The 15278-nt window shown below is 34.8% G+C and overlaps 1 protein-coding gene across 1 annotated transcript; it reads left to right on the top strand.

The window, feature by feature from the left end:
- The first annotated feature begins 13626 nt into the window (after positions 1-13626).
- On the top strand, positions 13627-14349 carry LOC120076866 (LOB domain-containing protein 22-like). Its single transcript, XM_039030814.1, has one exon. The coding sequence runs from the start codon at positions 13685-13687 to the stop codon at positions 14243-14245; it is 561 nt and encodes a 186-aa protein (XP_038886742.1). The 5' UTR covers positions 13627-13684; the 3' UTR covers positions 14246-14349.
- The last annotated feature ends 929 nt before the right edge of the window (positions 14350-15278 follow it).

Below are 15278 nucleotides of genomic sequence, written 5' to 3'. Positions count from 1 at the left end.
ATCATCAGGGACTCCAAGCACATGATATTCTCTATAAATAGAAAATGAAGGCTGTTATCAACAGTTAACATGACTTATATACCCATGTAACCAATTATCGATACAGAGGGCCATTCCAATAGACTTATTGGAGGGTCCCATGGCGTGCATCCAGTAGGAATTTGAACCTACGAATTTCGCCCAATTTATGAGTTTCGGCGCTTTAACCATTCAGGCCATGGATGCTTAACGGGATCCTCGTACATGGTGAATAACCAAATTCCAATTGAAATGAATTTTATGATAAATCAATGCCAATTTAGGAGGACTCATGATAAGGAATTCAATTCAGAATCCTGGATTTTCGAATTTGAAAGGAAGAATCAAGAATTCTACTATTTCTTTTTAGATTCATTGGACTAATTTAATTCAGTTGGGATCTTTCTTTTCACCCTTCCTCACGGTACTAACTTCACTATCGGTCACCCAGGAGTATTTAGCCTTGCAAGGTTGGTCCTTGCTGATTCAACAACGGGATTCCACCGGTGCACCCATTGCTACTCGGGTCAGAGCGTTAAGCTAGTGATGCTTTCGGCTACTTGACTTTCTCGCCATCTAGGGTGCAGCAATCCACCGCTTCGCTAGCAGCACGACGCTTGTATTGCTCTCCCACAACCCCGTTTTTCACGGTAGGCTGCTCCCATTTCGCTCGCCGCTTTACTACGGGAATCGCTTTTGCTTTTCTTTTCCTCTTGGCTACTAAGATGTTTCAGTTCGCCAGGTTGTCTCTTGCCGCCCATGGATTCAGCAGCAGTTTGAAAGGGGTTGACCTATTCGCGGAATCTCCGGATCTATGCTTAATTTTCAAACTCCACCGAAGCATTTTCGTCGTTTACTACGCCCTTTCCTCGTCTCTGGGTGCCTAGGTATCCACCGAAGCCTTTCTTCGTTTGAAACCTCGCCCTTAACTTTAATAGTAAACAGAAGGTCCCAACTGATCCCGCCCGTCTGTATTGTAAATATGCGGTCCAAATAATCCAAAGCCCAAAGTAATAGGAATTAAGACCTAATACAATCCCGAAAGAGAATTCCAGTGTTTCTTGGTCGTCGAATATCTGAATAGGACGAACCGCACCCGTTGGTTTGCTTCGAAACAAAACAATTAAGAAATTTAGGCTTCGGTTGAACTGGATGTGTTTCAATTGGGATCTTTCAATGGAGAAGATCTGTCGACCTCAAGACGAAGGGGGGTCTAATCTATTTTATTTAGTTATTTCAGTTACCAATGATTCGTTATTGTAACATAACAGATAGCAACAACGCATTTCATCCGAGCATACGTTTTTAGATTTTTCCAATGGATTTACATCTTTCATTTAATGGAAATTTTTGATGTAGTGAGTAATAACTCTGGTTGTTCGCTTTTCAGAATTCTTGTTTAGGAGTTCTATACCATCCTACATAATAATTTATCTTTCGGCAAGATAACCCTCACCTCAAAGGGGAGGTCCATTAGCCATAGTTTTTTTTTTTCAGATGGCAATAAAGTTTACAGTGTCTATTTTCGTTGATGAAAGGGGTATTTCCTATGGGTTTGCCTTGTATCGTTGTTTCATACCATTGTTCATTTTTCGGGGGTCTTGAAGGGGTTGGAAACACATAAAAACTCTGGAATGGGAAAATTGAAAAAGAGATGATAACTCCAGTTCCTTCGGAAATGGTAAGTGATCTTTGGCAACAAAGAAGAAGGGGTGATCCATATCATCTTGAATGGGTTCCTGATTTCTCCCGCTTATTGCAATCTTTACCAAAATTTTGAAATTTCGTAAATTCCATATTGGTTAAAAGTTTTACTAATAATTTTTTTTTTTGAAAAAATTATAAATATAATATATAATTGGTCATATAATCGTGGTTACATAGATGCTTTTTATGCCTATCCTTAAATTGGGGGTATAAGAGTATTAGTGAATTAACTTCTTTTTTTGAATCGACGGGTAATGATGGAATACAATGCGTGTTGTTGTATTCTGAATTTTGTTTGTAGCAGAAAGTATTAAATATGTAGGAAGGTGGTCGATCTCGTCTTATATCTTTTTCGGATTTGCGATCCCAGTAAGATCGGTTCATCAGGATCATGGGATCCTTTTTCTTATCAGATAGGGAAGGGTTGTTGCACAAAATGTACTTTAAGTAATTGCTCCATAGATCCTATATCTATCTATATTGAGAAAGAAAAATCATGTAACGAGGGTCTATATTTGTACAAATGCGCTATTCGGAACTTGGAACGAGCATTGAAGAAATTAATGATAACTTCTTTTATCTTTCGTTAACTGCCAGGCATTCCACTAAGACCGACTGCTGCACTTCTTTCACCATCAGAATATATATATGTGTCCATACGGATATAAGTAATCAATAGTACATAACCTTTCACAGATGCTTGTAAGTACAGCTGGGCCAATTTACCGTTTTGCCCCTTGTAGTTACATCTAACTCCTTAAGTACCACTAATCCCTCTAATGAACAATTACACATAGTCCTACTATGAGTTGAACACCTCTTCGGGACATGAGAAGGTGTTGTGGCGCCATATCGTTCAGCTTGGAATTCAGCCCTTAAGGGAGCAATCTATCTCTACTTACCCCTGCTTTAGGGGAGGAGTTAATTTCCATCTTTTGTTCCCAGCTCCCAGGCTCCGAAATCAGACCGAATCCCAAGTGGTAAGGTTTGAGTTGGCAATGTGGCCATTGCACCCATGGAAATCAAAGGACCGCCCTTGAAAACAGATAGTTCCCAAACTCACTCAGGATTTGATGTCATAATTAACTATTTGTGTCATCCTAAGTGAAGTGAAGCCTATGTCAAGAACGGTATTATAAACGTAGACTTATAACACTTCGTTAGTTTCCGCGTTCTTTATACGCAAACTCCTTTGGTATAGGATGCCCCGCTCACATGTCTCCAACATGATGATCAGGATCAACCATCTTGTTAGCAAGTCACAATACTTGTAACTATTTACAAAGCGGACGCATCCATAACATCACTAGGATAAGGTTTCCCTCCTATATCCATATACTACAGATCCATTTGCGTTATCACTTAAGGGCATGATCACCTGTATGTCTTCCAACATACATGCTTAAGTTACAACGACAAACCAGGGATCTTAGTTTATTGGTTTGTGGTAAGCAATTAAAACACCCAATGTTTTCATGTGACAATAGTGAAAAAAAATATCATATATTTATTACATCAGAAGCGTTTTGTTCAATTACAGTGTTTACAAACTTACAGGACCCAACGAGAGTATAGGGCATCAACCCCAACAATTACTAAACTTTGATACTTGATCGTTTAAGCTGGAGATGCTATCGTTTAGTAAAACTCATTACTCGATAGTTTTTTTTTTTTTTTTTTTTTGTTTGAGACTGAGACTGATTCAATGAAGCATCAACTTTCTATTTTAGAAAATCATTTTTCTTTTTATCTCACAGTTACCATAACCGTGCATAACCTCCTACTCAAGTCGGTTATTAAAGAAAATGAATAATTAATTATCTTATAATTAATATATTATAAATAAATATAATAACCAACTTATCATATTATATTTATAACCTATAGTTTAAATATTTCATCATATGAAACGCATAAACCATAGTTCTTTTTCTATTTTATGGTATTTAATATAAATCATATTTATATTAATTCCTCCAATGATAATGTATCAACTACATCATATCAATTATATCACATATAATTGAATTTCCTCTTGTTAATTTGAACACTTCAAACTAACCCAAAATTTGATTCTCAACTTGAACCCATTGAGCTACCAAGGGGACATTATGGACCTGTAGCTTGAAGTTTCAACGGTACGTGAATAACTGATTAAACTCTTTAATCACGAAATTCACCATTTGTTAACTGTTGGGCACTCCCCTAAAGACCGACAGTTGCACTCTTCACACTATAGATATATTTTTGTGTCCATATAACAAATCAATAGTGCGATGACCCTTTACAAATCGCTTATAATTACAGTTGAACTAATTTACCGTTTTGCCCCTGTATTTACATTTAACTCCTTAAGTACCACTGATTCCTCTAATGAACAATAAGTCATAATCCCACTATGATGAGTCCTTTTAGGCCAGGAAAGGGTGTGATCACTATGTTCAAGACCCGAAATCAGCCCTTAAGGAAGCAATTTATGTACTTACCCCTGCTTAAGGGAATGAGCGAATTCTATCTTGTGTAGCTGAGTTCCCAGCTCCCAATCAGACGAATCCCCAAAATGTTAGGCTTGTTGAGTTGGAAATCTGGCCACTCTCACCCATACAAATCAAAGAACCGCCCTCATGAGCAGGAGTACCCAACTCACCTAGGATTAAGGTCATGTCACCTATGGTCATTCTAATGAAATGTAAGTCTCAACTATCAACGATATTATATAAAGAGACTAATTATTTCGTGGTCCGGTCATATACAAACACATTTTATAGGATACCCCCGCTCGCATGTCTCCTCATGAATGGCCAAGATCAGACCATTTGCAGCACTTTACAACGTTTATAACATCTACAAAGCGGGTCATATCAGTAGTGTCATCAGGATAAAGTGTCCCTCCTTTATCCATCTACTACAGACCATTTAGGTTATTACTCAAGGTATGATCCACTTGTATGTCTCCACATACATACTTAAGTTACATAAAATAACCATGGATCTTAGTTTATTGGATTGAGTAAATGCTTATAATAACACTTATTTTATTACTAACAATATGTTTACAAACTACGAGACTACCACGAGATTTAGGACACCAATCCCAACAATATATACACTATATGTTATATCAAATGTAACATATAGCCTATAGTTTAATATTGTATCAAATACAACATAAACTATAGATTTTATTCTCTCTCAACTATACATGGCATTTAATATAAATCACATTTATATTAAATCCACTTATATGAATCTCATCCATATAAATGATATTTGAATCATATTCAAATTCCTCTCATATTACCTTAAAAAATAATGTATCAAATACATTATATTAATTATATCATATAAAATTAATTCCCTCAATTAATTTGAATACTTCAAATTAATCCAAAGATTAAATCCCCGTTGAGCTATAGAGGGGACCTTATGGACCTGTAGATTGAAGCTCCAACGGTACTCGGATAATTAATTAAACTCTTTAATTAAATTACCCAACATCTTTTAATTGTTGGTCACTCCATTAAAGACCAACAGCTTCACTCTCACACTACATATAAATTTTTGTATCCATTGGATATAACCAATCAATAGTGCGATGACCTTTCACAAATTACTCGTAAGTACAGCTGCCCAAAATACCGTTTTTCCCTTATAGTTACATCTAACTCCTTAAGTATCATTGATTCCTCTAATGAACAATAAGTCATAGTCCCACTGTGATCAAGTCCACTCGAGCCAAGAGAGGGTGTGGCCACTATGTTCAAGACCCGGAATCAGTCTTTAAGGGAGCAATTTATTTACTTGCCCCTGCATCAGGGAATGAGTGAATCCTGTCTTATGTAGCTGAGTTCCCAACTCCCCAGTTAGACGAATGCTCAAAATGGTAGGCTTGTTGAATTGACAATCTGGTCACTTTTACGCATACAAATCAAAGGATCGCATTCATGAGTAGGAGTTCACAACTCACTCAGGATTCAGGTCATGTCACTTATGATCATCCTAGTGAAATGTAAGTCTCTATTATTAATGACGTTATATAAAGAGACAAATCATTTTGTGGTCCGGTTTTATACAAACTCTTTATATATGATACCCCTACTCGCATGTCTTCATGTGAATGATCAGGATTAGATCATTTGTAGCACTTTACAACATTTGTAATATATACAAAGCAAGTCGTATCCATAGTGTCACTAGGATAAGGTACCCAGCCTTATCCATCTACTACAGACCGTTTAGGTTATTATTTAAACAAGATCCACTTATATGTCTCTACATACTTGTTTAAATTACATGAAATAACCTAATATCTTAGTTTATTGGATTGAGTATATGCTTATAAAATAACACTTATTTTATTAACAACAGTATGTTTATACAGAACTTTACAAACTACGTGATTACAAGGAGATTTAGAGCACCATTCTTAACAAGAAGGGATAAGTATAAATGGAAAAAGGTCTATAATTATATGGATAGGGTTGGGTACCTTGTCCTAGAGACACTATGGATGCGGCTCTCTTTGTATATTTAATACAAACGATATGATCCCAAAATCATTCATGTGGAGACATGCAAGTGGGGGCATCTTATGCAAAAGATGTTTGCATAAGACCGGGCCACAAAATAGTCCACCTCTCTTTATAACAACTGTTTACTGTTAAAACTAACTGTTTCAATTCGATGACCTAAGGTAACTCATTCTTAATCCTGAGCTAACTATGAACTCCTTTTTATTCGGGATTATCTTTTAATCTACATAGGTGAGAGTGGTTCAACATCACCGTTCAATAAGCCTCCCATTTTAGGGGTAAGACCGGATAGATAGTTGGGGACATAGTCTTGCAAGACGGAATTCACTCCTACCGTCTTAGGATCAGCTGATAAGTTGTTTCCATAAGTACTGACTCCTAAGGACCACTCCCTCTTGTGGTAGAAAGGGACTCGGTTTATTAATTGGACCATAAACCAATTGTTTAATAGAAAATAAGTGGAGACTTAAGGAGCAAGATGTATTACAGAGGTAAAACGATAATTTTGACCTAGCTGTAACCTGTGAATGATTGACTTACTGATTATGCTTAAATCAAGTGGACAGAAATATATCTATAGTGAGGAGAATGCAACTACTAATCTATAGTGGTGTATCTCGATAGTTAATGAATAGAAATTAATTCAGTTTAAATAGTTTAATCAATTAATCTCAAATCATTGGAGCTCATGATCTGTAGGTCCATTAGGTCCCTCTACTAGCTCGTAAAAGGGTTAAAACCTTAGAATAGTGTGTTGAGAGAATTTGAGATGTTCACACTCGGTTTGGGGTTTGAAATATTATATTTGATATAATTGGTGTTTAATTGATGAATTAAACATTATGGTTTTTTAAAGTTAATAATAATTAAATTTGATTTAAATATTTGATGAGGTGTTTTATTAATTTAATATTTTATTTTAAATTAAATTAATTATATTAATTATATTAATTTTCTATATTTATTATTTATTATTTTGAATTTATGAAATTCAAAATTTATGAATTTAATTGAATTAAATTTTGATTTATGAAATTGAAAATAATACAAATTTATTGAGTTAAAATTGATTTTGAAAATTAGTTTTAATTTTGAGATTAAATTCAATTTTACAAATTAATAAATTGAAAATTAAATGGAAAGTTGGTTTATCACACAATTTCCATGAAAACGCCTCATGCCACTTCCATTAATGGAATTTTGAAGTGGCTTCATCTCCATGAAGCTTATCTGCATGGTTACAAGCTATACATTGAGAACTTGACTTCAAATTTGAGGTGGTTTACTACTGAGATTGAAGAAAAAATCATAGAAGAATTCAAGCAATTTCATGGAATCTACAAAGAACCCTATTTGTGGTTTTTCCTTGAACATGCTTTTAAGATGTAGTTAAAGTGCTTAGGTTTTTAATAACTTTCGCATGTTGATTTGTCAACTCCATCACATCCGATGGCTTGAAAGGGGGAGTAGGTCAACTTGGAGAATTTTTTTAAAAAAATAATGTTTTTTTTAATAAATAATGACAAAAATAGTATTTGAGGGAAACAATTCTAAGAATAGGTGTTTTGGGAAAGAATTGACAAAATTAGGGTAGTGGAATCGTGTACCGGGTGCACGATTTCTATGTGGCATACTCTTGTACCCAGTACACGAGTACCGTTTAATCCAGTCAGCACCACGTCGGCTGACTGGTTGATCGGTCAAGCAAATCACGTACCCCGGTACAACGATAATTTAATCCAGTCACACACGTCAGCTGACTGGTTGATCGGTCAAGGCAAACTTGTGTACCCGGTACACGCGATTTGCTTATAATTTTTTTTTTTTTTTCTTAAAACTTTGGTGACTATTTTTTTAATTGTTAAACTTAATTCCTTCATTTATTAAACTTAATTATATATTTTAATCTACAATGAAAATCTTGCCCTCATATTTAAAAAATACCATGATATTAAAGAATATTTACAATTAGTTTCTTTAATTTACAATTTGAAAATGATACAATTGGGATTTAAAAACGACCCCCCTGGCCCTTACCTCTCATGGGAGTTGTCTTCGTGTCTTCTTAAATTTGGTCCACCCTGTCGTCGCTGTCATCTACGACGAATAAATCTTCGATCGGTGTCAGAACATTGAGTCGTCTTGTTTGTTGAATAATACCTTCTACGTTGACAATGTTTATCTGACACATTGAACCCAATTTGATAAGTTGTTCTGCACTGAATATTATTGGAACATCCGCCGATAAAATTATTCTGTAACAATAAAAAGAAATAAATATTAAACAATATTCATATCATATATATGGAAAAATTTCTGATTTTAACATCTCTTACGTGCAGTAATAGTAAGCATCGTCAGGTATGATAAATCGCCTCGTGATCGAATTGTACCAGGGAAAGTAGTCGTCTGATACAGCTAGCCCATTTATAATTCTCCCTGTGCACAACGATCATGTCGTCCATGTCGGTAGATAATATTCGGCATGGATTCGACGCCAGTCTTAGTCGTGCTTACCTCTCAAATTGATCTGGTATAGTGCTGGGAGTGTATAGGACAAAGAAGGTATTGTTTGTCGCAGACCGAACTGTCTCACGCACACGATCTGGATGATGTCACTCTACTATATGGAAAGCATATAAGAGGTCTAACGGTCAACCAGATGTCTTCACATCACGACATAATCAGGTAAGGTGACCAAATCTGTATGTATGGCGTCCAAATAACTTGACAAAAAATAATAAGTATACATATAATTGTTTTAAATATTCATTTATATACATATTTACTACCTGATTGTGTATCACATTTCGAATATTTTTTGTACAATGAGCAAAACATTTTGCTGACTGTTCAGAGATAGCTAATACACCACTCCATCTAAAATTATAAAAAAATACAATTAATTTATATTCTTACATAAAATGGTAACGAAATAAATATATAAATGAAATAATACTTGGCACTAAGTGGACGATGATCTGGGCCTGTAGTTGGACTTGTGGTGCTATAATTGAAAATCGATCATAAGCCACAACTTATAATAGTATCAGTGGCCCACTATTTCTAACGCTTGTGCATTGGAAGCCCGACAAAGTTCTCTATACAACCATGCAAGACATGCACCACTCCACGAGTCGTACCAGCGTGCTCGAAATCAGACAATAATAGGAAGAACATGAGATGCCCAGAGTATTTGACTTGTCAGCAAATAAAAATCCTCCAATAAGTTGCAGGATGTATGCTCGTGCGTACCTACGTACGTTAATGTCATTGGCATTGGGAGGTAATTTTGAAAACCGGGACGCCAACCAAGGGATACTCAATCTTGATCCCTTCAGATCCTCTGGCAGAATGCCTAAAAGCTCTTCACAAACATTCTTCCAGTCATACTGTAGTGAACCTAATGGTTGTCCGTCCACTCGTAACCCAAATTGTATGGCAACATCTTGCAGCGTAATTGTACATTCCCCACAAGGTAGGTAAAATGTGTGGGTTTCTGGTCTCCAGCGCTCAACTAGAGCAATAATAAGGTGTCAATCAAGCTGGATGAAACCAATTTGTGCAACCCTAAGAAAACCTGCCTGCTGAACATATGGAATAATGCGGTGATCAAATGGGATAGTATTTGTGTAGTCGCCTCCCTTCTCTGACAACTCAACACTATAGTGGAAGAACTATCCCATACTGTTTGTGAACGACGCGTATTTTGTTGGTACAATTGTACAGGATTAGAAGAACCAGGCTCCATTACCTAAAAATTTCAAATTACATTACATAATAAAATCCATGACATAAAAGATACATAAAAAGTATATAAAAAAAATACAATGACATAAAATAAATTTATTATATAAATTTATTACATAAATTCATTACATAAATTCAATATAAATACATAAAGAATACAAGTACATAAAATATACAATTACATGAAAATTATAAGTACATAAAGAATACAAGTACATGAAATATACAATTACATGAAAAATATAAATATATAAAGAATACAAGTATATAAAATATACATGTAAAAAAAAAATACACCTAATGACCCAAAGACGATGAAGCACCCAGTGTACGGTGTGGACAAGTGCGTCTGTTATGTCCTTCTCTTTTGCAAATTGTATATCGCACTTTTTGGCTTGCTTCTCTCCTATCCATTTCATTATGAATGCGCGTACTTTTTGGCCGATCTTGTTCTCTTAATAAGTCCGCATTTAGATGAACTTCTGTAAATGATAACTCTGGCCAATAATCTGGGTGTTGAATTGGATGGAAGCAGCCTTCATAACAACACTTGAAATTGGATAATTTGTAGCATTCATCAATAAGTGGTAGGTATGTCATACGCATGTAATTACAAACTGCAATTATATGAGAGCATGGAATCTTGAATGATTGTCACTTATTGCAAGAACATGTCTCTTCTTTCAAGATTAAAACTTGGGTGTGTTGTCCTTTATAGGGAGAAATCATACTTATGCCAGTTTGTACTTCGAAAGTTTGACTTTCCCTGTCTATAGATGTCACCGTATGTGCCGATGCTCATTTTTCCCACCTCTTCAATTTTCTGTATATATGTCCCCATGATCGAGTGTTTCACTGATTTCTTGTCTCCGACGTTCAAAATATAGTATTGTGCAATAGAATGTTAACCTAACCAAAGAAGTAATTGGTAACATTCTAGCACCTTTGAAAACACCATTCATGCATTTAGCTGCATTGCTTGTTATCCACCTATAGCGGTACCCACCATCATGTGACTGTGTCCATTTTTTCAAGTCAATGTCTAAAAAAAATTCAAGACATTCAGGGTGCAATTGTTTCAATTCTTTCATGCACCGAATGAACTTACGCCTTTGGTGTTGATTTCCGGTCTTAAACACTAAATTTTTTAGTTGCTTTGATTTGTATTTTGTATTGAAATTACTGGCAACATGGCGAAGATAATATCGGTGGTACGCTCTGGGTTCACTCCAACCAATTTTTTCATTATTAATTACAGCAAGAATGCCCTTATGTCTATCGGAAATCAAGAAAATACCCTCTCTTTGGGTAATATATTCACGCAATGCCCACAAAAACCATGACCAACTGGACGAATTCTCACCTTCTACGATAGCAAAAGCAAGGGAAAATATATGTCCGTTTGCATCAATAGATAAAGCTGTCAATAATTTCCCTTTATACTTTCCGTAGAGATGACATCCATTAATCCGGATTAATGGCCTACAATGATTGAACCCTTCTCTTGCAGGACTAAAAGACCAAAAAACTCGTCCAAAAATAGTCATACTTGACACATTAGAGGGAAGGAAAAACTAATCTGTTCGTGTTTCTGGATTGTAACGAACAAGAGCACTTAGCCAATACTGAAGCTCCGAATATGATTTCTCCCAATCGCCAAACACAGCAATCAACGCTTTTCTCTTGGCTTGCCACACCTGTCTATAATTGACATTATAGCCATATTGTTTTTTAATGGCTCCATGGAGTAGGGCCACAGGTACTCCACGATCAACACTAACCAAATTTTAAATTTCAATACTCTGGTGTCAATTCTGAAAACAAACATGAGTGTTCTCATTGAAGTTTTGTGATTTCGAACATCCCATGAGTTTTGCGCCGACATACCCATAGCCTCCAAATTTGATTCCACTACGACAATTTCGTAGTGTTCTGTCACACAATATTTTTTTACCGCTAGCTGTAAATCTTCTTTGGTATTAAACAACATTCCTTTTTGTATTAAACTACAGTTATCTACTCCTACATTCCTTTCTTCCAAAGTAGACCCTAGTTCACATGTTGAATTTGTCATTTCCCAATCTATTTGGGTGAACATTTCCGACGGTACCAACTCCATGCTCACCACTACTGTCGTTTTCAAATAATTCATCAACTTCAACGTCAATGTCACTATCTCCATCATTTCCAGGTTCAAGAATTACTAAATCTTCAGGACGCATCGACATATTTATTATGATTTTTTCAACGGTTATAGTTGACAAAAAATACATTAATATGTCAACCCAAAAAAATCCAATTTCTAAGTTTAACATATAAGATCTAAATATTTTAGATTTAAATCAGACCAAATCTAAGATTTATAAACTATGTATTTAAATCAGCCCAAACAAATAAAAAAAATATAAGATCTAAAGATCTACAAACATATACATATAAGATCAGCCCCAACCAATTTTCTAAGTTTAACATACATATATTTCTAAACATATATTTCTAAGTTTAAATCAACCCAAACAAATAAAAAATATAAAATCTAAGATTTTAGATCTAAGTTTAAATCAGCCCAAATAAATCAAAGAGGTAGATTTCGGTGAGGAACAAATGGAGGACTCGGTGAGGAAAATTGAGCAAAATTGGAATTTTGGAAGATTTCGGTGAGGAAAATCGAGGAGTCGGTGAAATGGAGACCTCGGTGAGGAAAACGATCGAAGTTATGGTAAGGAACTACGAAATCGACAGAAATCGACAGAAAGAAATGGAAGCCAGAACGTTTGGGGAAAGAAGAAGAAAATGGCGAGGAAGTCGTGTGGGTACATGACTTTCGAGTAATCTTGTACCTGGTACATGATTTCCTCCGTCAAACCTGCATGACTACCACTGCAGACTGTGCGTGCCAGGTGGCCAAAGACTCGTATACCCGGTACACGATTAAGGTGTAATTGTGTACCCGGTATAGGATTTAAAAACCTATTTTTGGGAATACTTTCCCTCCAACTTTAAAAAAAAAAAAATCCAACTTGGAAGAAAACAAAGTGGACCGACTTCCAAATGAAGTGGACCGACAAATAACAAAACAAGTAAATTACGCTATAGTACAAACATTATGCCAAATAAGCTATGCTCATATTGACAAAAGAAAGTATTTTAACAAATCTATCCTAATCCCATTAATCTATTATTAAATTGTCAAAGAAAAGTATAACTTACCAACCTATATAATTAATTTTCAATTATTTAGGCTAATCACCGGTTAACCTTTGCAATAATTATTATCAAACATCTTCTATTTGCAAAAGTAGTCAAAAACCGACGAATCCTTAATTAGTTTTTCTACTTACCTTACATAAGAAATTTCCTTAAATTTTAAGGAGAATTTTTATATAAGGGCTAAATAATTACAAATTTTAAAGCATATAGACTAAATGGTTATATAACAAAGTTCATAAACTAAATTGTTAATTATATATGAATTCAAGGACCATATATATATAATTTCTAACCTAATTTTTTTTATAAATATATATTATTTAAAAAAATTAAATGTGAAAAATATTAAAAATCCCTAATAAGTTGCGGCTCCCCAACAAAAACCCACCACTAAGGTGCGTCAGTTACGTACTTTTCTTCCTCTCTCCGTCTTTCGCTTTTTCTTCTTCTCCGACTTTTAATCTGCCATGAATATTTGCGGCGGAGATTGCAGCGGAACTGCCGCCGAGGAAGGCGAAGTCAAGGACAACGGCAATCTTCCGTCGACGGCTTGTGCTGCGTGCAAATTTCAGAGAAGAAAATGCTCTGCCGATTGTCCTTTGGCTCCGTATTTTCCTGCACATCGTCTTCAAGATTTTCAAAACGTCCGCAAATTGTTCGGCGTAAAAAACGTCCTCAAAACCCTAGCCGATTTGGAGCCTGATAACAGATTTAAAGCGGTCGAGTGTATGATTTTCGAAGCAAATTGTCGCGCCAGTGATCTCGCTGGTGGTTGTTACAAAATCATCGCTAAATTACAGAGTGAAATCACGCTTCTGGAGGCTCAGCATCGTGCCGTCCTCCGTCAGCTCCGATTTTTCCGACAAACAACAGCGGCGGCGATTTCGCAACGCGGTTCGATTCTTTCGGAATTAGATTTTGATTGTAAGCCAGGGCTTACTTCTCTTTTGCTTGATTGCGATTATTTGAGTGATCGGTTGAATATGATGGAGAATGAAGTTTCTTTTCCCAAAGCCCTAACCAATTAGAGCATTCTTAATTTTTAGATTTAGATTTAGTTTATAGTCTTCCTCTTCTTTTTCCCTTGAAACAGATATAGATTATGATTTGAATGTGCTGCAAAGAAACTATATTGGAAATATTTTAGGGGGAAGATTACCCTTTAATTTGGACAACTTATTTAATTTTGATTTTCTACTGATTTGTTCATGTTTGGTATGTGTATATATTTTTTTGTTTACATTAATTATGAACATTCTTTAGTAACATCTAAAAAACAATTGTTATGTTCTTTGTGGTCAATACTTTTGTGAACAAATCATATGATTCATCATAACCTTTTCTTAAAAGAAAAGAAAAAAGTTCAAAATCTTCTATTAAACATTCTTTATATAAATAAAAAGAAATCCCTTTATATTGCAAATGATTGAAAAGGAGTATTAATATCTTATTATGGGACTGAGCCTAGTATCCGTCCCGTTAAAGTAAAACCAAGAAAATAATATTTCATGATTTTTGTTTCTTGAAAAGATGTTTCTTGATAGTTTAAATTTAGAGAGTTGAAAATTTAGGTTGGGTAGCTATTATCTATATCAACAATGTTCCTATCTTTTCAATTGTCATAATGTTAAAGGTGGATTATCAAGTTTAATTTAATTTAAAAAAATCTAAGAATTTTGGTAATCACTCAAAATTGAGTTTATGTGAAATAAGTTGTTTAGGATAAACATTTGAAATCAATTTTTCAGAAAAAAAAAAAAATGATTGTTTAATGGTTGATTTCTCTCTAATTTGTATATAATTCTTGAAATTATTAAAATGTCTACTATGTTGTCCTCGTTATCATCACCATCCATTGGCCAACTCTGACCATCGCTTTCGGTGGCCAACTTCGATACCACCTTGACTATTATTTTGAATTATTAATTCATAGTAATTTATTGCGGTTCTTTATAATAATATGAGATTAATAAAAATAATTTTTAATATATAACAAACCATGATAAAAAGTTATCAAATATATAACATTTTTATTTTAAAAATAAAAAATCTTTACAATCC

Source organism: Benincasa hispida, chromosome 4, assembly GCF_009727055.1.
Source record: "Benincasa hispida cultivar B227 chromosome 4, ASM972705v1, whole genome shotgun sequence".
Taxonomy (NCBI): Eukaryota; Viridiplantae; Streptophyta; class Magnoliopsida; order Cucurbitales; family Cucurbitaceae; genus Benincasa; species Benincasa hispida.
Note: the sequence above shows the minus strand (reverse complement) of the source record. Positions and strands in the feature narration are given on the sequence as shown.

What these genes read in the sequence shown, in the direction of transcription:
- LOC120076866 (XM_039030814.1), top strand. Translation starts at nt 13,685, where the DNA reads ATGAATATTTGCGGCGGAGATTGCAGCGGAACTGCCGCCGAGGAAGGC.